Raw genomic sequence first — 25568 nt, 5'->3', positions numbered from 1 at the left:
ATATATATAATATTAAATATATATATAATAATAAATATATATATATATAATAATAAATATAGATATAATATTAAATATAGATATAATATTAAATATAGATATAATATTAAATATAGATATAATATTGAATATAGATATAATATTGAATATAGATATAATATTGAATATATATATAATATTAAATATATATATAATAATAAATATATATATATAATAATAAATATAGATATAATAATAAATATAGATATAATATTGAATATAGATATAATATTGAATATAGATATAATATTGAATATAGATATAATATTGAATATAGATATAATATTAATTATAGATATAATATTAATTATAGATATGATATTAAATATAGATATAATATTAATTATAGATATAATATTAAATATAGATATAATATTAAATATAGATATAATAATAATTATAGATATAATAATAATTATAGATATAATATTAAATATAGATATAATAATAAATATAGATATAATAATAAATATAGATATAATATTGAATATATATATAATATTAAATATAGATATTAAATATATATATAATATTAAATATAGATATTAAATATAGATATAATAATAATTATAGATATAATAATAATTATAGATATAATAATAATAAGCAATAAAATTCCCGTGTATCTAATATTTTTTTTGTATCTTCAGATTACGGATGGCAAGTTGAAGGAATTGTTCTCTTTGGGGAGTAAACAGGGCGATCCTTTAGTTTCCAAATTAACCGACAGCCAAGTCATTCTAAGCAGAGATGAAATGTCCATTTTTATGGATGAAGAAGGATTACCCAGCCAGAAATATCCACTTCAGTGGACTGACATTCCAGTTGCAGTTGGTAAGTTTCAATTCAGTATACTTAGAATATTTTTTTACTCGAGAGACGTTCAATAAGTAATGCCCCTGACCCACTTCCAGTTATCTGATCTAGCTGAAATTTTGCATGTGCAGTGGTTTATATCTCTGTGGGTTATGTGGCAAATTGCAGCTCTGAACTAATGGTGGATTCTGATTTGCAGGTGTTTGAACTGAGTTGTTGAGTGTTATGTAGTGATCCAGTTTTTGTATTTGAACGGAAGCACACCATGGGAGACTTTTGATGAAATAAAAGGAATGTATGGTAATAATGCCCTGTCATATGACCATGACATTTTGAATTTAAACATGGCCGGAAATCTGTGGAAACCTCTTGCAGACCTGGTTGTATTCTACCGTTAATGAGGCATGTGTCAGTCAGATTGAAAGTGGCATTTTAGAAGATCAAGCCGTGATTATTTGCTAAATAGTCCAAGAGGTCAAGATTAGCACAGGATCTGTGGAAACTATCATTCATGACAATATGCATAAGGTGTTTGCTAGATGGATTCCCAGGTTGCAAAAATGTATCAAGTACGCAAGGATGAATTTACAGATGTGCATCGTCTGCTTTTTTTCTTTTTTAAAATCATAGTTTGATAAATATTTCAAAATTATCAAAAGTTCCTTTATTTTTAAATCAATTATGAGGATCATTCAATAAGTAATGCCCCTTATCCACTTCCAGTTTTCTGATCTAGCTGAAATTTTCCATATGTAATGATTTATATCTCTATGAGTTATGTGTCAAATTATAACTCTGAACTCTTAGTTGTTTCCGATTTACAACTGTTTGAAGTCCTGTATGAAATGAAGCCTGTTGAGTGTTGCACAGTGATCCAGTTTTGTATTTGAAAAGATGCACACCAGATTTTTGATGAAATGAAAGAAACGCATGATGCCCCATGTAGAACGCTGGCATAAAAATGGCCGGAAATCTGTGGAAACAGTTTCCAAACCTTGTTGCCCATTTTTACCATTGACAGCGTATCAGTCAAACTGAGTCTGCCATTTTGGAAGATGAATGATTATTTGTGAAATAGCTCACGAGGTCAAGATTAGAACGGAGTCTGTGGAAACTATCATTCATGACAATATGCATAAGGTGTTTGCCAGATGGATTCGCAGGTTGCCGACACTTTTCCAGAAGTGAGAAACACATAGTGCCCGAAGATGAATTTGGAGGTGATGCCAAAATGAGTCAAAGTTTTAGAAAAGGTTGATTACACAGGATTAAACCTGGTTCAGAGACTAACGCAGTGGAAGCAAGAAAGTAAGGGTGCAGACTTTTGCTGGCAAAATCATGTTCAATCTTCTGGGACCAGGATAGAGTAATAACACATTTCTTGGCAAAGGGTACCGCAATGACAGGAGTGTATTATGCGTCACTTTTTAGTAAATTAAAAGAAGCTTTCAAAGTTAAGAGGTGAGGTAAGATTAGCAAAGGTATTCACTGTGGCCGGTTTTTTCAAAATGCGTTTGTCCCATCTTTATAAATGTTAACATCTACTTTTGTCACTGGCACAAAATATATACACACGCTGACAGCGAAGTAAAAATCACAACACAGTTGATCTATAGAAAATATGTTTTTATTTCACACCGACAAATCAGCTTTTGATTACGTATTATTCTGTAATTTGATGTTTCTGAAATGCGCTGTTGCAATATTTTGGATGTGTCATGGGGTATGATCCCACACAGTCGGACGATTCTATTTATAAACGATGATGCTAGGAACTGACGAATCGAATTAATTCTCGTTGTACTATCAATCAATCAGAAACCATAAATATTAAACCTTTTCTGTAGCAATTTCGCATGTTTTTTCCATCTCAACACGGTAAGAATATTTTGCTCTGTGGAACTGTCTACTGCAAACCAGTCACCTCTCAGGACGTGTGTAACAACGAACCATCAGAAACTGTTCTGTCTACTGCAAACCAGTCACCTCTTAAGACTTGTTTAGAACAATGAACCATCGGAAACTGTTCTGAAACTAAACATGGCTTACACTTCTAGACACGCATGGGTTGGTACTGGGTTAGATGGTTGTCGATTAGTGAAGAAATGATGACGAGCCTTGCACACTGTCTCTGACTGACTTTTTTCTGTGACGATTTTATTTATAAAAACATTATTTTCCTATTGGAATGTTTAATATTTCCTATTGTCCATTGTTTCAACCTTTGACTGATATCCTCTCACATATTTATGGGTCAAATTATGCATTCCATTAGACAATGGTGGAAAGTCCTCAATTCTTCACATTGAATCTATTTATGTGTGTGCAACCCATCAAATGTTTTTTTTCTTCCCGGGATTTTTTTTTTTTTTTTTTACACAGTGGTCACCACTTATCAAGGCCCGGAAGCCACTCAGGGATAAAGGTTATTGCAAGTACATTAGGTTAGTGTGGAGATTTGATGAAGTGTTTACTTAAGGGGGCGGTTCATTAGGAATTTGTTAACGTTGGACTTGAAGACATCCAAGTTATAGTCAGGTGGGAAGCAGGCAAATGGAACAGAGTTCCACAGGCGTGCAGTTCTAAGAAAGAAGCTTTGTTCATGGAATCCACGTTTTGATTTAGGCATAGATAAAGAGTGGGAGAAATTTTTCACAGTGGATTCAGCTAGACGGGTGTTTTTCGTGAAAGATTGGCGAGGGGAGACCAGAGATTGGAGTTCAGACGACCACCTGCCATGGAAATAACGATAAAACAAGGATAGGCTCGCAACGTCTCTTCTGTGGGAGAGAGGTTGCAGGGTAGAGAAAAGGGCATCCCCCACTAAGCCACGAAGTCTATTTTGTACTCTGTCAAGACAGGATAGGCTGTTTTTAGCAGCTCTTGCCCAGATATGGCAGCAGTATTCCATCCTTGGACGTACTTGACTTTTATATAGATAGAGAATTGCATCATTAGTGAGATATCTTCTGGAGCGGTAGAAGGATCCCACCATCTTTCCAGCGACCTTGGCAACAGACTTGATGTACGTGTTCCATTTCAGATCAGGAGTAAAGGTTAAACCCAGAAGCTTGTCAAAACATGGGGCCTCTCTCAGACGAGAGCCATCCATCCCAATTGGTGCCAGATGGGGATCAGAGCGTTGATGATGGGTTGCCTGCCAATATCTAACATTCTCCTCTTACAAGACAATGCCCCAGCTATATTATTATATTTTTAAAGTCAGACCCAAATATCATTTAAATTAAACTTTGGTTCTGAATAGTGAATTTATTTTTATTATTGTTGTATAGTTTTATAATGTCCTTCACTACAATTTATTTTACTTAACCAATCTAATAGCTCCCGATCTGTCAAACAAGCCTCAATCTCTGTCCCATCACCGCCATCTCACATCCCTGTGCCTGTTTTATGAGTACTTTAATGGTATGTGCTCTGATGAACTCCTAGCACTTATGCCCCCTCAATCTACATACTTCTAACCCAGCAAGCAGCAAAATCGCACCCCTTCACTGCTGAGGTTCCTAAACGCTAGAAAGTTTTCTACTCTAATAATTTCTTTCCTCGGACTGCTAGACTTTGGAATTTTCTCCTTGTTTCTTGCTTCTCTGACTGTACTGACATGCCGAAGTTTAAACAGACATCTTGTTGCTTAACTCCCCACATAGTCCCCTGTAGACACAATCCAAATTAGTAGCCCCTCACATTATCAAAAGGCAATATGTCTTGTTTGGGGTAAAAAAAACCCAAAAAACAAGGGAACAATCTATATCATAAGACATTTGTAAAACTAATCAAAAAAAAAATCACAAGTAATACATCATCAACTATGACTATGCAATACCTACAGCTATATATCTTGAAAACCGAAATAATGAAATGTCAAAGTTTTACGTATGGTATGAAAAGAAACTGGAATCTTGGGAAGATCGCCATCATTCCAGTAATTATAGAAGCAACTGGGCTCATGAAAAAGAATTTAAAAAATTACCTGACAAATATACCCAATACAAACAATTGCACTTAAAGGGACAGTAAGAACCTTACATTTCTCAGTTGGAATGTATGAGATAGCAGGTAAATGTCTGGCATCTGGTAGGATGCCCCATTCCCAGCTAGAACAAAATGATCAGAAAATTAAGAATAACACACACACACACACACACACACACACACACACACACACACACACACACACACACACACACACACACAAAAACAAAGGTAATTTGTACTTTTAATTGAAGAATTTAAAGAGTTATCTCCCTTAGAATTATATTTTCTGGATAAGTTTAAAAATAGGTAAAACAAATAAAAGTTTAAGCTAAAATCACTTCACTACATCCTGAAGCTAGTGAGTGAATATCAAAGTTAAGTACACACAAACATGGTCTGACATGGATTTGGTCCAATAACGAGAAATTCATGGGATGACTGAAAATAATGCTGAAAAATACAGAGCAAGGCTAGTGTTAATTAAGTGGGATTAATTGCACAACCAACGCTTGAGAATCTAATCTACCTTGTTATTGGAGGATATTTGCAAGGGTATCATGATGATGTTGATGATGTAGGTTGCCCAGACCAAATTGACTCTTTCCCTTCACAGGTTTCTATCTTCCATGACCTTAGGAAGGTTTTCAAGTTGTAAGCCAGCGTCTTCTGTCAATAATTTTGTGTACGTCTTGACAGACCTTCCTACTTTAGTGGTTCCGTGTTTAGGATCCCACGACTGGAAACAATATTAGTGTTTTGTATGATTTGACCGAAAATTGAACTCTAGTCTCCTGACCCATTAATGAAAACAATTGTCAATTCTATATGATACATGAACAGAATTTATGTGCAAATATTCGATGATGTAATCAGTAAAAGTATACAAATTAACTAAGATTTTGTACAAAGTTTTAAGTATCATAAATTTTATTCATTCAGATCTTGAAGAACAAAAAAGTGGAGATGGGTTAGGGTTTGAACACACGTACCTTAATTTCTTGATCCAATCCAGGATATACAACATTTCTTCGAAGATCTTTTGGAGATTAAGGGAACGCTCCAGTCTCATACGCCTTGTGCATAGCAGTTCCAAAAGATAATTTCAAAGACACAGAACATTGTCTCTTCTGAAGAAAAAAAAGGAGAAAAAAATGTTTTCAAGTACGTTAAAATATTTCCAGGTTGAAAAATTGTAAAAAAGAAGAAAAAAAGAAAATTAAATAAAAAGGTCAGAATTACTTTCCCTTTAATGACAAATCATTTTGATAAGTGGGAGTTGGCTTGAATATACAACATACATTTTGGTGGTTCTATATTTTATGACACAAACATTGAATTTCAATTAAAACAAATGGTACCTACATAATTGCAATGTCGTAAATAGTAACATTTCTAAAAATTATGGAAATGATAGGGTGGAAAAATATTATTAATGAAAAATTGTTTTCGATAAAGTTTATATGGGGAATAAAATTTGTCCGACATTTTGAATTACGTTCATCATGTCACATAAGCAACAGAATTTAATTATCTCCCTTGTCAACTTATCTTTTTGTAAGCATAATACAGTGATTTCACAAATTTCTTTTTTCATTAATAATTATTTGTCTACCTATCATTTTTTCTAATTTTTGGATATGTCATTATTTGAGATCTGACAATTACATAGGTACAATTTGTTTCACTTTAAATCAATATATTTCTGTTATTATAATATAGAAGTGCCCACATTTTTAATATTCCTTTAAGCAGTGGACTTTACCGTCCAGAACATTTTCAAAAACTAAAGGAATTGTGGGTCTTGTCCAGAATTCCCTCTATATTAAAATCAAAAATAAAGAAAAATCTGTATGATGTACGTACCCTTGACAAAACGAAAATGTTATATTCCAAAAATCATGTAGTTTTATTTTTAGAAAGAAAATGAATGCAAATTTGTAAGTATTACAATATAAATCTAATAAGTAGGAATTATTATTGACTTAATTTTTGTCTCTTGACATTTTTTTTCAATATGGCAAGTGAATCACTCCTCAAATACTCATAAAATTTAATTTTCTTAAAAAAAAAATCCTCCTTCAATTTATGTGATTTTTCAGAATATAATATTTGCATTTCACAGTGGGTATGTAGATATTATAATGAAAGATGTGGCCTCTGACCCTGTCAAAACTGCAATGGCCATGATCATCTTCCTCCAGGAGTACTTTACAGGATTCTCTTGCTTCGCAAGCTTCGTTGTCAGTTCCCGACATTGGCGTTCGCTGAAATTCAATAAGCTTCTCATGTAGATAAAAAAAAAAACAAACTCAGAGGGTTCTAGTCTACTAAAAGTTAATTCAGGTTAACACTTTTACATCTTGCACTCAGAAAGCCAGACATCCTGAGCACAGTAAAACACCTGTAATTGTTAAGTTCGATTACACCAAAAACACTCAAAAATCTTATTCTTCGTTCTCCACTATGGCGACTGTAATGGAGAAAGGGGAATGGGTGGCGTTTTCTTGGGTGCGTGTGTTTCTCTCAAGATTTGGCTTTGATCTGATAATTTTAGCCAGGGCATTCGTTTATATTCCAAGGGAAAGGTTTGGTTGGGGCAATCTGCTAGACCAATTAGGATTCAACACGTCAATCGGGGAATTCCTTAATCTTGCGTGTATGCAAACTGAACAGAACTTTCATAGGCCTGCGAATCTGGGATCAGAACTCAAATTTATTCGCACGCTCAGAAGGTCAACACTTTGACCTCCCGCACTCAGAAAGACAGACATCCTGAGTACGGGTTCGTCAGGCCAAGAATGAATGTATGATTTCATTCTAACTTTAATCTGACATCTCTTGTCACTTTTCTCAAACAATAAAATATATGTCTGTTTTACAGAAACACAATAAATTCATCCCTTCACATAGGTTACCTGCTGCTGTCCGGGATCCAATTAATGCTTAACAGACAATATCAGCATCATTACCTGGCCTTACTCAGTGTTTTAGGGGGTTTTAATCTCTCCAATAGGCGGTCTCACCACATTTACAACCCTAAACCATTTTATATTAATCTACTAATTTTTTTATCTAGTTAGTTTTTCAAGTTAATGCAAACAATTTGTCTATGTTAACCAAAATGGCCACCATAGAAAATTTGGTGTTTGTTGAAAATAGTCAACACATTGATTTTTTAATTTTTTTTTTCTGTCGTTTATGTACTTAATTGTCTTGTTGAAAATAGTAATATATCCCAAAATTAAGAAAATTCATTGAGTAGAACAACTGCTATTGTTATGTTGTGGCCCTTTGGCTATGATCACAGTGTAGTATCAGTGTTATGTTGTGGTGGGCAGTGCCAAAGGTCCCTGATAAAATTGTTTCTGAGATGGGTACATTTGCTGATGACACCACTCTCTATAACAGGCACGAGGGGAAAACAAATGAACACATATCTAAGGAAATGGCAGAAACCCTAGAGGAAAACTTTCAGTCTATAGTGGAATGGGGACAAAAATGAATAGTCACATTCAATGCTGCCAAGACTAAACTTGTTTCCTTCAATAACTACAAGAAACCTTCTCTACCACCAATAGCAATGGCCAAGAACACATTACCCGAAAGTACTTCTTTTAAACTCCTCAGCTTAACTTTTATAGGAAACATGAACTGGAATAGATACATTGAGAGCATTGCCAAGGTTGCTGCAAAGAAGGTGGGCTCTCTCTACCGTGCTAGAAAACTACTTGCGCCTGAAAGTTTCCTGTATCTCTATAAGGCCACCATTCGCCCATATATGGAGTACTGTTATCACATATGGGTTGGCGCATCTGCTACTTGTCTCTCACTCCTGGATAGAGTTCAAAAGAGAGTCGCTAACCTGATAGGTCCTGAACTGTCATCTAGGCTTCAGCCTCTATCCCATCTAATTTGTTTTTTTTTTGTTTGTTTCTGATTTGTTTTTTTTTGTTTGTTCCTGATTTGTTTTTTTTTGTTTGTTCCTGATTTGTTTTTTTTTGTTTGTTCCTGATTTGTTTTTTTTTTGTTTGTTTCTGATTTGTTTTTTTTTTGTTTGTTTCTGATTTGTTTTTTTTTTGTTTGTTTCTGATTTGTTTTTTTTTTGTTTGTTTCTGATTTGTTTTTTTTTGTTTGTTTCTGATTTGTTTTTTGTTTGTTTTTAATTTGTTTTTCTAATTTGTTTGTTTTTAATTGTTTTTTTTTCAAATTGGTTTGTTTCTTATTTGTTTTTTTCTAATTTGTCTTTTTGTTTCTGATTTATAGTTTTTTTTTTTGTATATTTCAGTACATGATCCTCCATATATCATTGCTGTCCTACCAAAATATGTTGAGGTTCGGACGATACAACCTCGGCTACTGATCCAGAGTATAGAATTAGCTAAGCCCAAATATATCTGTATTGGAAGGTGAGTTTCAGATTCAATTGTTAACATTGTTTTCTCTCCAGCACATTTGCATATGCCTTTATCTCTATATATATATATAGATATATATATATAGAGAGAGGGAGGAAGAGAAAGCATACATGTTTCACTTGTAATTTATTTCTGAAATCCAGCGTCATCAGGCCTCTATTTTGAAAGAAATCACAGCGGAAAAATGTATGCACATATGTAGCCAATAATGTTTATATAAATAAAAGAAATTATACAATAATACTACTCTACATTTTATCAAGCACTATTTTTTAAACACCAAAGTTTCATTGAATAACCACCTAGGAAAATACAATCCAATCATTATATATATATATATATATATATATACATACATATATATATATATATATACTAGCAAATAGACCCGATGTTGCGTGAGATTGAATGAGGATTAACGAATGTTTCAGCCTCCGATACTTTTATTGTCATTGAAATCATTGAAATTGCCCATTTTTCAAGCAAATCGAGCGATTGCCTGCTCTAGTTGGGGACCCTCTGAAGTCTGCCGGGAAGAAGCTTCATGTGCCTCCCTACAGAGACTTAGTCCACAGTACACTGTTTGGTACATTGCACTGTAGAGAACCTACTGATTTTATAAGATTATTTTTATGGCTTGAATGAAAGTTTAAAATGAAAAATTTAAATATGATTCATCCAGTTGTGCTGTAAACGGAAACTTTTATTTTTTTTCACCCTAAAAGTAAACCTTGATTTCCCCAGTATGGCTACACTCATTTATACGAGGAATGATGCACTTTTTCCAAGTGATGTTGCTTCGAATAACAACACTAAGCTGGATACTCCACCAGATTAGATGAATCCTTGTTCTGGAAACCAAACGAAAGATATAACGTAGCTAACAATGCCTCTCTTTGGTTTTGAAAGACAAAGGATACCCCCTGTAGGGGCAGCTGCGTGTGTAATTGTGAGGCAAAGGTTGTGCAATCTTCAACTACACCTCTCCTGAATCGGCACTGCTTGAGTCCAGTGGCAAAGAGAAGTCCAGGATGGAAACAATGCCGAGATAAGCGGAGAGCACATACAGCACCTGGAAGTCTCAAATGGTCACCCTTTTAATACTCACCAGGTTCAACGTTGCTTAACTTCAGTGATCCAATGGGAACTAGCATGTCAATGTGATTATGCTGTATAACGTAGTTAACTGGTCACTGAGAGGAAAAATAATTTTCTTCATTTCTCTATGAAATCAACATTTGGTAAAGTAGAATTCAATGGAACACACAAATACTTTGAGATCGCTTGATTTCTATAAACTTTGAAGTAAAATGAAACATATGTATATCTATACTCCTATAAATTTTTTTTTTGTAATTGATATTCATATTAAAAACCCTTTTTTTCTATTTATTTAAAAAAGAAAATACAAAATTGTTACGCATGTGTCATTGAATTGCATTTATCTGTAAAAGATCTAGCTAATTTTCATATTCTTTTAAACATTCATTTTAATTAATTCTCTATTAGTTTTTTTCAGTTTTCTTATGGGATGATCATCTTCAGTTAACTATTATGTGTAATTGTATTCGTGCAGATATTCTACATGATTTAGACTTGCATAATATTTGCGTAAAAAGGTTATAGCAAACACAAGCCTCTCTCTCTCTCTCTCTCTCTCATATATATATATATATATAATTTATGAATGCATATACATATTTGTTTAAAACATTTTGCCTACCTAACTCCTCCTACAGATTTTGGTCTTCATATATAGGGTATTTGAGCCCATGCGAAACTTTATATTTGGGTTTTAGCTGGGGAAAAAAAATCGGTGCAAAAGTGTGAAAATTAAAAAAGAAAAAAAAAAGGAATTTGTCAGGTAAAGGTTGAACGCCAGCATTACGAATATGCATGTGTAGCATAATAACTATTAATTCATGTTTTAATTTTTATCCTTGGAGCAAACATGTTTTCATAGCTCAGGCATTAATATCAAAGGAAAAAGTAGATTGTAAGCTAAACGTTTAGGTTTCGATTCTTGGTGGTGGCGCACGAGTCATTTTTTAATTTTTTTTTTTAACTTTTTAAATTGTTACTATATATTGGGTTCAATATAATAATAAATAGAAAATCTGCTTTAATCAAAATATATTTAAGTGCATTTTACAACCGGGCAATGCTGGGCAACCTGCTAGTATATCTATAAAAATGAGAATGTGTGTGAGAGGATAATTCTCAACCTATATACTCAATGAATTTTTGATCTACAGACTTGAAATTTGATATATAGGATATTCAGACATGTGGAAAACTTTTTAATCAGTTTTCATCTGGAAAAAAGGGCTGTTAAGGGGTAAAAATAAAAAAATTGGCACACGTTGGGGGGGGGGGTTGCTCATCTTTATCTGTTTGTCAACTGTTCCACGACTGAGTATGTGCGAATTGTTCACATTATGATCTTCCATCTTGCATCACTGTCAATTATTTTGAAACGTTGCACAAATAACACTTGACGAGAAGAATAGTCCGATCAATCCACGTAATATAAAAAATAAATTCAGAATTTTCCTCTTTTATTAATAGTTAAAAGTGCTATCCGTACTGTGTTTCTGACAGGAATTACCCAGACAATTTCTTGTGGGAGCTGCGCAAGGGCATACAGATGTATACATTTTGTTGTCACAAGACCATCCTCCTAGGCATTATCTTCTTTTTTGTTTGATAATAGTTTGATCTTGATAGCATTCAATTTTAGACCTTTACTTTCCATAGCATTTCTCCAAGTCTTAAACCTAACATAGGCGAGTACTGAATTAACTCTTTTAATCCAGAAAAAATCATACACGACAATCTCACTGCTACCAGACTATTTGCATGTATCACTCCATCAATTTTTTTCTTTTTTTTTACAGTGTACCTGCTGGTGGTAGTCTGCCTGTATTTTGAAATTCTTTGCTTTAATTTAATTATGACTGCACAAGCAAATTAAGTTAACATTTTTGATTAATGGCAAGTTCTAGTTTTTAGCAATCCTTGATGATTTAAAGATTTGTATAACTAATGGGTTTAAAGAGTTGTAAATTGATGGGTTTAAGGAGTTGTATAATTGACGGGTTTGAAGAGTTGTATAATTGACTGGTTTGAAGAGTTGTCTAATTGACTGGTTTGAAGAGTTGTCTAATTGACGGGTTTGAAGAGTTGTCTAATTGACGGGTTTGAAGAGTTGTATAATTGACGGGTTTGAAGAGTTGTATAATTGACGGGTTTGAAGAGTTGTATAACTGACGGGTTTGAAGAGTTGTATAACTGACGGGTTTGAAGAGTTGTATAATTGACGGGTTTATGAATGGATGATTTGATGAAATGTCATGTGCTTGTTGTAAGGAAATAGTGTCAAATTGCTGCAACTTTTCTAATACAAAAATGATATGATGTTCAGAATCTGAGGTGACAACATCATAAAGACAGATTTTTTTTGGTTTTAAAATTTTTTTGATGCTGTCTTGGTCACGTGTTTTTTTTTAAATTTTTTTGTTGGTCATAGAGAAAGGGAAGAAAAAAGAAAAAGGACTGCTGCTGTTTAGGTGAAACGAATGAATGTCTTAATCATGGGAAAAAGGAAGAATGCAAAATAATCCGACTCTAGTGTGTGTATGTGACTGAAATAGAAATTAATTTCCTAAATAAAACTTTCGGTCACAAAAAAAATATAACCATTTGAAAAATGGTTAATTTGGCTCTTTTTTTTAGATAAGAATTTATTTTTTGTGGTTCTGATAATATATTTTCTTGTTGCCTAAATGAAATCAAAATTTTTTTTGATTTGATTTCTAGTGGACTTGTCTATGTCGCATCAAATAATCATTGTTGGAGATTAACAAAATTACCAATTTCTGAACAAGTTAATGACCTTGTCCGGATGAAGGAGTTTGAACTGGCTTTACGTCTTGTGGTGAGTAAATTTTATCTTAATATGTTGACCTTATATCTACACACATGCACACACACACACACAAACACACACACACACACACACACACACACACACACACACACACACACACACACACACACACACACACACACAAAAATGTAATATAATAATTTTCCGAGTTCCAAACATCAAGTTTGCTCAGTTGGCCATTCATTACTTTTTTAAAAGGTAGCCATTACAATATTGTTTAATATTTCAACTAACAAGTCTGCAAAATTATGTTAGTGCTGTCACATACTCATCAGATGTTTACCTGAGAAAACCCCACCATTTTGGGCAACTTACATGGTTCATGCAACTGACACACTCTGCTGTTCCTTCTTGTTTCAAAGATTAATTTTTCCTTATAAAAACTTTATTTATGGGAAAGGTTTTTAATCAATTAAAATTGTTATAAACTGAGTACGTTTCAAGTAAATAATTAACCTATATATATATATATATACTAGCAAAAGTACCTGTTGTTGACTGGGTTCAAAAACGGACTACAGAAAATGGACTCTGATTTATGAAAGTATGATAGGTTATGAAAAGGAAGGGTTGTAAATTTGGGTTGAATTTGCGGGTATCAAAACCAAAGCAAAATATGATGAAAGTAAAAATAAAATAGAGAACCCCCATAATTTATTATACCATACCTGTTCACACTGAAACACTTATCACAATATTCTGTGGATCTATATTAAAAAAACCTTGTTAAACTTTGTGACATATTTCCATTCTATGGAGGTCAGGTGTGAACGAACACCCCGTAATTTTATTATACCATATTTCTTCAAACTGAAACATAATTATCAAAGTATACTTACGCAGATAGATATGAAAAATCTTTATTAAAGTTTGTGCCTATTTCCATTCTATGGAGGCCAGGCACGAACGCAGACCCCACAATTTTATTATACCATCCCTATTTAAGTTAAAACATATTTATCAAAGTATTATTATGTACATCTATATCAAAAACCCTTGTAAATTTAATTTTTGAATTTTTTATTTCCATACTTTGTGGACCAGGCGCGACCGCAGATCCCACAATTTTAATGAACCCCCGTTCTGCCAGATCAAACATACCCATTCCTGTGTGTCGATATATCTTCTATAATATATATAATCTGTTTTTTTAAAATAGTCAACCATATAGGAGCCTATTCGTGACCAGACACACACACACACGCACACACACACACACATTCAGCTTTATATTATAGATATATATATATTTAATAATTATAGTAAATAATTATGTTAGTCCCTTTAAGAAACTCGTTTCTTATTGTTGAGCACTTTCAGTTGAAAGTCAGTTAATTTAGCTCATATGTGCATATTATCATATAATGATTAGATCACTCTGACAGATGTTAAAAACATTTAAAAATAAATGTTTAAATTTCAACAGTATTTCTCCTGGTTAGTGGTGGCCGAATGAATTAAATCCTTGCTAATGGAGTCAGAGTTTGAATCTATCAACTGATGTTAATTGTGACACCTTGCATTGATGATTCTTGAAAGGATAAATCACTAGTATCTGTAGGTATTTAATTATTATTATGGTAAATAATTATATACATACTTTGAGTAGGAATTTACTAATCAAGGAAAAAGCAAATTCCAAAACCAAATGTAAATATTGTTATTTATATTTTAATCCCAACCAAATGAAAAAGCTCTTTCTACTTTACAGCTCTGTTCTTCTTCTTCTTCTTCTTCTTCTTCTTCTTCTTCTTCTTCTTCTATATATATATATATATATATATATATATAGGCATCCCCATATAGTACTGTTTCACAGCTCATCAGTGCGGATAGACAGGCAACTACCTCAAGCCAGGATTGAAACCTGACAGCCTAAATGACAGTAAAAGCTCTCACCATTACGTTATATGGTGGCTGCTGTTCGGTTAGTGAATTAACGATGTTTTGACATCGTCCAAATGCCTCCGCTCGATTTGTTTACACAAAGAACGTCATTTAATACGCTAATGGCAGTTTGTATATCACTTCCCAATATGCTCAACTCAAGATAGGGAGCATTATATATATATATATATATATATATATATATATATATATATATATATATGAAATAAAATGGAGGTGGAAGGACCTGGATACTCAACGTTTCGCTCGATTTATGCGGGCTTCTTCAAGAGGGATGGTCATTGACTTGAAGAAGCCCGCATAAATCGGGCGAAACGTTGAGTATCCAGGTCCTTCCACCTCCATTTTATTTCATATCGTCGGATTTAATCCAGCTCAACAATCATATATATATATATATATATATATATATATATATATATATATATATATATGGGGGGGGAGAATCAAGAAGAATTAGGGAAATTCTTTAACTTATCGGGATAATACAAAGCTCAACAATTGTTGTCATAATCACAACATAATCCTATACAACCTTAATCACATAATTAGTTCTCCAGATTTCCTCCACACTTATACTCTTTATCCTCTACCTTAGATACCCTGTTATTTCGCTCCTAATGTACTTATCATTAGACGTCACATTTCTAATATGTTACCTAACATCTTCTCTTCTGATAAGAAGCATTAGGCTTCGAAATACCTAGGTATAAAGAGCATATATATCTTGTACTCTGAATTGATGTAATCTCCATATTGAATGAACGATTAAATTTATATACATTAGTATATATATTTATATTGTCATTTTTCATATATATATATATATATATATATATATATGTTTATATGTAATGTGACTACAAATTTTCAAAAACCTTTATAAAACTGTAAGAAAGTTATACAGAGTTTTAGATATTTGACAAGTAGTACAAATAAAACAAGAAAAACCCTAATTCCATGGAGTTTCGAAGAATGCACTTCTCATCAGAGGGACGAGGTTTGCAAAATATACAATGAATTTTGCAGATTAATGCATCACAGAAAACAAGCAATATGAAATCTTTCATAATTGCATAAAAAAAATCATTTAACAGTTTTTAGGGATTCAAAGAGATTGGAAAAACAAGAAATGGGAATGTTTATATGTAATGTAATTACTTGGGATAGTAATGACATATAAATAACATGAAATTTCTCTTTTAGATAGCTCAATAGTGCAACACTAGTTTTAATGTTTTAAATTGAAATGCGAATAAAGTCTGTTTGATGCATTATATATATGTTGTGGATAAAAAAAGATGAATATCCGCTGTGTTAATAAGAAAGGTTATATTTCATGAGATGTGAAACTTTTGACAAATTGTTTTTTTTTTCTTATGTGCTGATGAAGCCCAGTTGGGCAAAATTATAATTGATGAACTATTATGTATTTATATACCAACAGCAGGGCTGAAACAATTGTATGCAAGGTGTTACCAATAAAAAAACAACATTTTGAAAATGAGTTACTATGTCCGTTCCTTGTAATATGGTAGCTTTAAGAAATATATCAACAGTTGGAGTATCTACTCTGGAAGTAATTTATATTTTGACTATATTATGAACTTCTGAATTTGAATTTTAAAAAAATTATTCATGTTGCAATTTACCGATTTCTGACTTGTGATTTATTTAATTAATTCACACATTTTGACATTTTTATTGGATTCATGTACTTCATAACCATTTTTGAAATCACTCTTTTAAACATTGTTTTTCATCACAACTTTAAAACTTTCCTTGAAAATTTTTTCTTAGAACACATGGTAGAAATTCTTTTACTTTAAATTTTCGAACTTTTTAAATTAATGTAAATATTTTTCTAGTTATTTCCCCGGACAAGAAGAGCTTACTTTTAAAACTTCATGGATTAAGGAAAAAAGATTCTTTTTATATTCCTCATTTGAATATTTGATAAAGTAATAAATATTCAAAATTTTATTTTTCATTTTGTTTTTTACATTTTTTTTTCCCCCAAATTTCTATTGTTTTGTTCCAGAAATGAGACATCCTACGAGATACCAGACATTCACTGCTATTTCAGACAATCCAATGGAGAAATATTAAGATTCTAGTTGCAGTTTTTTGTATCTCTCTTGTAATCCAGAAAAAATAAATATAAATGTCATAACTACAATATTATTTTTAAAATATGATTATCTACTGACGTTTTTCGTCGTCTACAATTCACCAGAGTGGCTGAATTTAACAAGATTCGAAATTGGGACCCCATGGTAAGAAACGTAACCCCCTACCACTATAAAATAAAATATAAAATAATATAAAATAAAATATATAATAAAATAATAAAAAATATAATCAAATAATATAAAGAGTTATATTTCTGAATTTTTGAGATGAGAATTGATAATTCATATTTGGATTCTTTGAACTACTGTTCTCATCTTTTATTTTCACAACGTTTCTGTTGATGTAATCTCCAACCTTCTTAAGTTGTATTTTGAATCAGGGAGTCTTTCGGTATAACTCGGAAATCTGCACAGAATTTTGAACAGGAAGGTAGTATGCTGTCGTTCAATCATCCATGACTGGATAGAATTCAATTGTAAGTTACACTCGTCAGGAAATTGAAGGCTCAGTCCTTAGCGCAGACGACCAAAACACAATTACGAATGACTTAGGACGTTTGGCTAATCAAATTTAATTTGAATGATTTTTTAAAACTTTGTTTTTTTGTTTTTTTTTCCTGAATGTTGTGATAGGAAATTAGTGTTAGATTTGGATGAATTTTAAAAATCTTCAATGTTTTTTGTTTCTGAATCTTTTATAATAGGAAGAGAATCTGGACACGGAATCTGAACGTGAAAAGTTGGAACGTTTGCAGAAGATCAAGAACCGTCACGCCTTACATTTGTTTTGCCAGCATCAATTTGAAGAATCCATGAAACTCTTCATGACGTTAGACACGGGTAAGTCTTTTACAGTTTGGTATTCTTGTAGCGAAATTGAAAATTACCTACCAAGAAAATAAATTTCTGCTAGGTATAAAATGTGCAATTGATGTTTATTTAATTTTTTGATGACAAATTTTTTACTTTTCCGAGCCATGGAGAAGACAAATATACACACATACAATGACGAAAAATGCCAGTTCATGAATTTTTTAATTAATGTACATAAAAGAGTGTAGTGATTCTGGCCACCATTACAGAATTGGAAAGAGTTGAAGGTTTTGGATGAAATCAGACTTTTAAGAATACGATTTATATTTTTTATTTATTTATTTATTATTCATTTATTTTTTTATTTATTTATTTTTTATTTATTTTTAAATTTTTTATTTATTTTATTTATTTATTTATTTATTTTATTTATTTATTTTTTATTAATTTTATTTTTTATTTATTTTTTAATTTTTATTTTTTTAATTAATTTTTTTATTTTTATTAAAAATATTTTTTTATAATTAAAATTTTTTTTTATCTATTTAAAAATTTTTTTTTACAGATCCTTGCCATGTGATTGGTCTGTTTCCTAACCTGCTGCCATCGGATTACCACAAAGACCTTACCTATCCAGAAACGGTCCCTGAATTGGATGGGGGTGAATTAGAAACGGCTTTATTAGCGCTAATTGATTACCTCAATGAAGTACGTCAGAGATCTTTATTTCTTTGGTTTTATTTTCCTCATATTATCACCATTGTTAATTTGATCTTTTAACGTCATGGAATTCCCACGTCTGAATCTTATGTTTTATTTATACAGAGTGGACGATGGCCAAAGGAATAGTTGGCCGAAATGTCGTGACACAACTAAGAAAAAGATGAGGATAATCGTCCGTAATAAATAAAATTTAGTGCAACTTTATTTTAAAACTTTTATTGAAAATTCAATACAGGTAACTATGTACTAGAGCTGACATCTATTCAATGTAGCTGCCTTCAGCCTCAATTAGTGCCTCAATGCAGGTCCAGAACTGGGAACATGCCTGTTCCACAAATATTGGCGGGAACTCGGCAAATACTTGGTGGATAGCAGTGATCAGGCTGGCTTTGGTGTTGTGGGAGGTCATGTTGGTGATGTTCTCGACGTATGACCAAAGTAGTCCAATGGGTTCAGGTCAGGGGAGGAGGCAGGAGCAGTGAGAGAAGGGTACAATGTTGTAGCACTCTTTCTGAAGTCGAGCCTGGGTCTCTTTGGACTTGTGGGCAAGCGTAGAGTCCTGCTGCCACCTGATTGCACCAGGGGATCACCACACACTTCATCACATCCAGGTACACTTTGGTGTTGATTTTCAAGCTGACTTCGGAGATGTGAAGTGGCCTGATGTGTCCCTCACTTGAAATCACACTAAAGACCATAACTGTAGTCAGAAACTTCGAGCCGTGCCTCAAGCGTTGAACCATCTGGATTTGCATTTTGATGATGCTGGCAATGATCATAACTTGGATCGGTAGAGAGCATAAGTTTCACACCAACGCATCTCTGATCTCGCTCGTTGAACATTGTGTCACTTACAAACATTATAGAAGGCTCCTATCGCTCTTGGGATTTGTATACAAATGGCCAACTAGTAGATGGTCTGCAACAAACAAAAAAAATGGTTTTCATCAAATGGAAATGGAATCATGTCATCTTTTCTAGGGCAACAATTTTATCATTCCACCCTGTACACAGTATACTATCTCTCTGGAGATGCAAGGGATCAATAAATAACGAATAAGGAAATATAATTGACAGGAGGAAAGGAATAGTAGTGAAAAGGGAGTAATTGATTTCTGGTACCCTAACACAGAAAATACCGAGCTGTGTGCAAAAGGACATCACAGTAAGGAAAAAGAAAAAGATTATAAAAAGGAGAGAGAGAGCACGATCATGTTAGAGATGTCATGGCTGTAACAATAAGAAAATGTTGTTGCTTCCAAAAATAAAAAGAAATCAAGTTATCATTTGTCTTCTGTTCCTTGTGACGTACTCTTGTACAATGTGTTGGGTCTGTGTGTGTGTGTAAACGTATGTAACGGTACAAGAAGAATTCAAAAGGATTTTTGGTTAAATTTTTAATTTCTGTAGGTGAGAAGTTTTATTGAAAGCACTGGGATTATATGTCAAATAGAAACCTTAAAAATATAATAAACTAAACCAAATAAAAGAAAATAAAAGATCATACAGCAAATCAAATCAGAAAAATCTAAAAGAGGTAAAAATAATCCATTTGGAGAAATACTTACGAGGGATATATATAAGGCAATTATAAATATTATTTAAACAATGTTTTTTTTTTTCCGTGCTTCATCTTCTACATTATATAGTTAAGCTTTTTTATTTCTAAGAACTTTTTTTTATTCTGATGAGTCTACGGAAGGAAATATTCAATGTTTAAATACAAATATTGTTTCCCATGAACGAAACAGGTCTGTAAAAATGTATCGAAATTTGTTATTTTGAAAGAATGATTGGTAAATAAAACTTTTTGTCGGGGGGGGGGGGAACAAAATATATATATATATATATATATATATATATATATATATAAAAATATGCATAAATAATAATAAAAACTAACAAGACCCATGGAAATTTCATAGAATAAGAAATACATTTAATCAGCAAATATAAATAAATGGGGAAAGAGGTGGCAGGTTAATTTTAATGCATCTAAAACCAAACTTCTATCTTTCCGTCATCAGTGCTCTGATCCCCATCTTCCATGAATTGAAATGAATGAATGGGTCTCATCTTGGGGGAGGTCATGTTTTGACAAGCTTCTAGTTCTGACCTTTACTCCTGATCTGAGGTGGAAAACGTACATCAAATCCGTTGCCAAGACTGCTGGAAAAATGGTAGGATCCTTCTACCGCTCCAGTAAATATCTCGCTGCTGATGCAATTCTCTACATGTTTAAAAGCCAGGTACGGCCAAGGATATAGTACTGTTGCCACATCTGGGCAGGAGCTGCTAGAAAGGTCTAATCCTGCCTTGACAGAGTTCAAAATAGACTTCGTAGTGGGGGTGCCTTTTTTCTTTTTCCTGCAACCGCTTTCCCATAGAAGAGACGTTGCAAGTCTGCTTTATCATTATTTTCATGGCAAGTGCTCGTCTGAGCTCTAATCTATGGTCCTCCCTGGCCTGACTTTCATGAAAAACTCATCTAGCTGAAACCACTATCAATAAATTCCCCTACCCTTTATCTGTGCCTAAACCTAAATGCAGATTCCATGAACAAAGCTTCTTTCTTAGAACTGCACGCCTGTGGAACTCTGTTCTGTTTTCCTGCTTTCCAACTGACTACAATATGGTCATCTTCAAGTCCAACGTAAACAAGTTCTTGATGAGTCATCCTCTTAAGTAATCCAATTTACCAAATTCCCACTACTAACGATTATTATGTCATTTTCCCATTGACTAACGTACACTCAGTAGCCATTATCCCTGAGTGGCTACCTGGCATTGATAAGTGGGTGGTTACTTTGTAAAAAAAAAATATATATATATATATATATATATATAAATTTTTTAATAATATTTAACAATTAGCAGGACTTGTGGAACTCCCAAAGAATAAAAAATATATTTAATCAACAAATGTTTTGATAAAACTAATCATTTTTTTTTTTTTTTTTTTTTTTTTTACACAGTGATCACCACTTATCAAGGCCCGGAAGCCACTCAAGGATAAGGGTTATTGCAAGTACATTACCTTAGTGTGGAGCTTTGATGAAGTGTTTACTTAAGGGGGCGGTTCATTAGGAATTTGTTAACATTGGACTTGAAGACATCCAAGTTGTAGTCCGGTGGGAAGCAGGCAGACGGAACAGAGTTCCACAAGCGTGCAGTTCTAAGAAAGAAGCTTTGTTCATGGAATCCGCGTTTTGATTTAGGCACAGATATAGAGTGGGGGGAAATTTTTCACAGTGGATATCACAAAAAATTAGTTTTTTTTTTTTTTTTTTTTTTTTTACAGAAAAACCAGTAACATGCAGCAAATGAGTTTAACATTTCTATGAAAATAGTGTCCATTTTATTTTAAATATAGAACTTACCCAAACAACCTAAATTTATAAGTACTAATAAATAATCAGAAAGTAATATTGTGCTACATAGTTCAATAACAAATAATAAAATCACATTGTAAGTGACAATCTTAAATTTACTTAAGCAACTCTTGGCAGACAATGTTCTTTATTTTTGTCCCGTTTCTCTCAAATGTTCCCTTTTTTTTTTTTTAACATAACGTGTTGCTGAATTCTTTCTTTCGTGAAAAACTGCTGCATGTCAAAATTACTAAGAGTTCCTTTTTGCATCATTACAACAATGATCATATATTATTATAATATTCAAAAACGAGGTTACATCAAAGGGAGGTAACTCTCATATTCTTGTCCAGGGTTTCCAGATTAACATTTTTAAAGCCAGATTTTGTGAATTTGATCTTTTTTTGAAACAGTTTGGCTTTCAAAAATTGTATTTAGCCTTTTTCAAAGCATTACATACGGACTAATTGAAGGAGGAACAATCATAATATTATATGGATGATAATTTCTAATGATTTCAATTTAAAATGAAAACAAATTGTTTTCATTTATTTACATTTACTTTACTTTTTGTGAATGTAAAAAAAAAAAAAAAAAAAAAAAAGGCTACCTTAACCAGAATTTGAACACTGTTTGTCAATTTCCTGTGTAAATATTTTTACATCATTTAGCATTTTTTCCCTTTCATTCATTCTGCTTCTTTTTTTTTTTTATTCCAGAAAGGATATCGTATAAAGAATCATCTCGGAACGGAAATCACAACAAGTGCCATTGGAGACATGAATCGGACGATCACCTCAAAACAGCAAATTGCTCAAATTATTGACACAACTTTGCTTAAATGTTATCTTGAAGTGAGTCGTTTGCGGTTCATATTTTCAACTGTCTTTGAATAATATACTCCTTTGCATACATTTTATGTAAAACAACAGTTCATACTTTATCATTTTTGTGAACGCATCTGTTTGCATATGTGTATTCTTGCACATGTGTTTTCACCTGTGAGAAATCAATTAATCAAGTAAATTTCTGCGACATGTGCTGATCTTTCTTCCATAGTTGTCTCTTATGATTAGCCTAATGATCCTCTTGTGGTTGTTGATTTTCTGTTTAACTTAAGATGAACAAAACTACTCCTGCATGAAAATGCAGTGGAGACTTGCTGAGTTTTAAAGGTTTTATTTAGAGAGTTTACTCATTGAGGTGAGAGATCAGTACGACTAATTATTTACTTAATTTTCTTAGTTTTCAGGATGGGAATTGAGAGACACACATGAGCAAAATCTTGAGGTAACATTCGCTTAGATTATCTCTACATTGTTAGATTCATCTCATCTGTATCACCTCCAATTCTTTCCTTAATCGCGTGACTTCATCCTATCATGTTGTTCGACCTTACATTTCTAGCGCATTTTGTCAAGGGAGCTAACTTTGAACCCCACCTCCTATCTCAATCACAGCATCTGCAGCTGGGTATATTTCCGTTTGTCGCCAGGTTATCCATACATGTACTAATATGACCTTTCATAATAGTTAACTTAATTGCTACTTACTGGTGTAGGGTTCCAGTATATAGCCTATCATCAAGACTGGAGATGACAAGAAAAGGAGTTGTGAAAAAATGTCCGAGAAGGAAGAAATGCATTGGCTATCTTTATTTTGTTTATTTTTAATACATAATGTTTCTGATTTTTTTCTAAAATTGCCAATTCTTTTGAACAATGTCCGTTGGGGGAAATGCTGTTGGAAGATGTCACTTTGACAAAAATGTCATCGTAATGTGAAAATAAAGTCTATTAGTGTTTGTTTTTTGCATTTGATCTCTTTGTTCGATTGAGCATGAAATGTTTATTCATTTCTGAATTTAGGATTGTTTGGATTTTTTAAACTATTGTTTTCATCTTGAGTGTTATTTGCACAACATTTCGATCAATGTAACCTCTGACCTTCTTTAGGTGTATCTTGTTGTACTGTGGAATCTTTCTGTTGAACTCGCAAATCTGCATGGAATTTCAAACGGATTTCCAAGTTAAACAGAAAGATTCCAGAGTTTGACAAAATACACCTGAAAAAGGTTGGAGGTTACATCGACCGAAACGTTGTGAAAATAACACTCGAGATGAGAACAGTAATCCGAAGAATGCAAATTATATGGATGTTAGTTCTATTTGAGAAATTTTCCTATTTTGAAATTAAGTTTTACAAAAATCTCTCCATAGACAAACGATGCCTTGGTTGCATCATTCCTTCGACGAGGGGACAACCAATGTCACATTGAAGTCAGTGCTCGAATATTGAAAAGTAAAGATAAAATACCTGAACTCATGATTTTGTATCAATCGAAAGGATTCCATTCTAAAGGTAAGCAAAATTATTCATATTTTTTTTTCGCCTTAAAAGGGGTTTTCTAAAATTCTGCTTGTATTAAGAAAACAAAATGTAGAAAAAATCTGTATGGTGTACCATGACAAAAATATCATATTCTAAGTACTTTTATTTTTATAAAGAAAATTATTTTTAAACAATTTTAAGCAATTACTGAGAAATCCTAGACATTATAAGGCTGATCTAGCAAGTTTGAATTATTGTTGAATTATCTCTTTTGTTCCTTGAAAATTTTTTTTCTTGCCCATATTGCCACCTGAACATAAGAGGTACAGTGGGGGAAGAGGTGGCTAGTTACCTTTAATGCATCTAAGACCAAGCTCCTATCTCTACATCATAAACGCTCTGATCCTCATCTGGCATCAATTGAAATGGATGGCTCTCATCTAGGGGAGGCCCCATGTTTTGATAAGCTTCTGGGTTTTACCTTTACTCCTGATCTTAAATGGAACACATACATCAAGTCTGTGGCCAAGGTCGCTGGGAAAATGGTAGGATCCTTCTACCGCTCCAGAAGATATCTCACTACTGATGCAATTCTCTATCTGTATAAAAGCCAAGTACTCCAAGGATGGAGTACTGCTGCCACATCTGGGCAGGAGCTGCTAAAAACAGTCTATCCTGCCTTGACAGAGTACAAAATAGACTTCGTGGCTTGGTGAGGGATGCCCTCTTCTCTTCCCTGCAACCTCTTTCCCACAGAAGAGACGTAGCGAGCCTATCTTTGTTCTATCGTTATTTCCATGGCAAGTGCTCGTCTGAACTCCATTCTCTGGTCCCCCCTCGCCAATCTTTTTCAAAAAACACCCGACTAGCTGAAACCACCGTCAATAATTTCCCCCACTCCTTATCTGTACCTAAATCAAAACGTAGATTCCGTGAACAAAGCTTCTTTCTTAGAACTGCACGCCTGTGGAACTCTGTTCCGCTTGCCTGTTTTCCTCCCGACTTCAACCTGGATGTCTTCAAGTCCAACACAAACAAATTCCTGATGAACCGCCCCCTCCCCAAGTAATGACAC

At 33.1% G+C, this 25568-nt stretch overlaps 1 protein-coding gene across 1 annotated transcript in view; it reads left to right on the top strand.

The window, feature by feature from the left end:
* The window catches only part of LOC145256348 (vam6/Vps39-like protein), a 248094-nt gene that overhangs the window by 60231 nt on the left and 162295 nt on the right, over nucleotides 1-25568 (top strand). Inside the window, exons 9-15 of the mRNA XM_080115165.1 lie at nucleotides 690-873; nucleotides 9137-9257; nucleotides 13086-13203; nucleotides 17960-18095; nucleotides 18634-18776; nucleotides 22882-23016; nucleotides 24382-24523. Of these exons, the coding sequence (XP_079971291.1) occupies nucleotides 690-873; nucleotides 9137-9257; nucleotides 13086-13203; nucleotides 17960-18095; nucleotides 18634-18776; nucleotides 22882-23016; nucleotides 24382-24523 (979 nt within the window). The remainder of the gene's footprint in view (nucleotides 1-689; nucleotides 874-9136; nucleotides 9258-13085; nucleotides 13204-17959; nucleotides 18096-18633; nucleotides 18777-22881; nucleotides 23017-24381; nucleotides 24524-25568) is intronic.

The sequence above is a fragment of the Euprymna scolopes genome, chromosome 32 (assembly GCF_053919585.1).
Source record: "Euprymna scolopes isolate OS-2025 chromosome 32, ASM5391958v1, whole genome shotgun sequence".
In the NCBI taxonomy this organism is placed as follows: Eukaryota; Metazoa; Mollusca; class Cephalopoda; order Sepiida; family Sepiolidae; genus Euprymna; species Euprymna scolopes.
The sequence above is the reverse complement of the archived record's forward strand: the minus strand, read 5'-3'. Positions and strand labels throughout refer to the sequence as shown.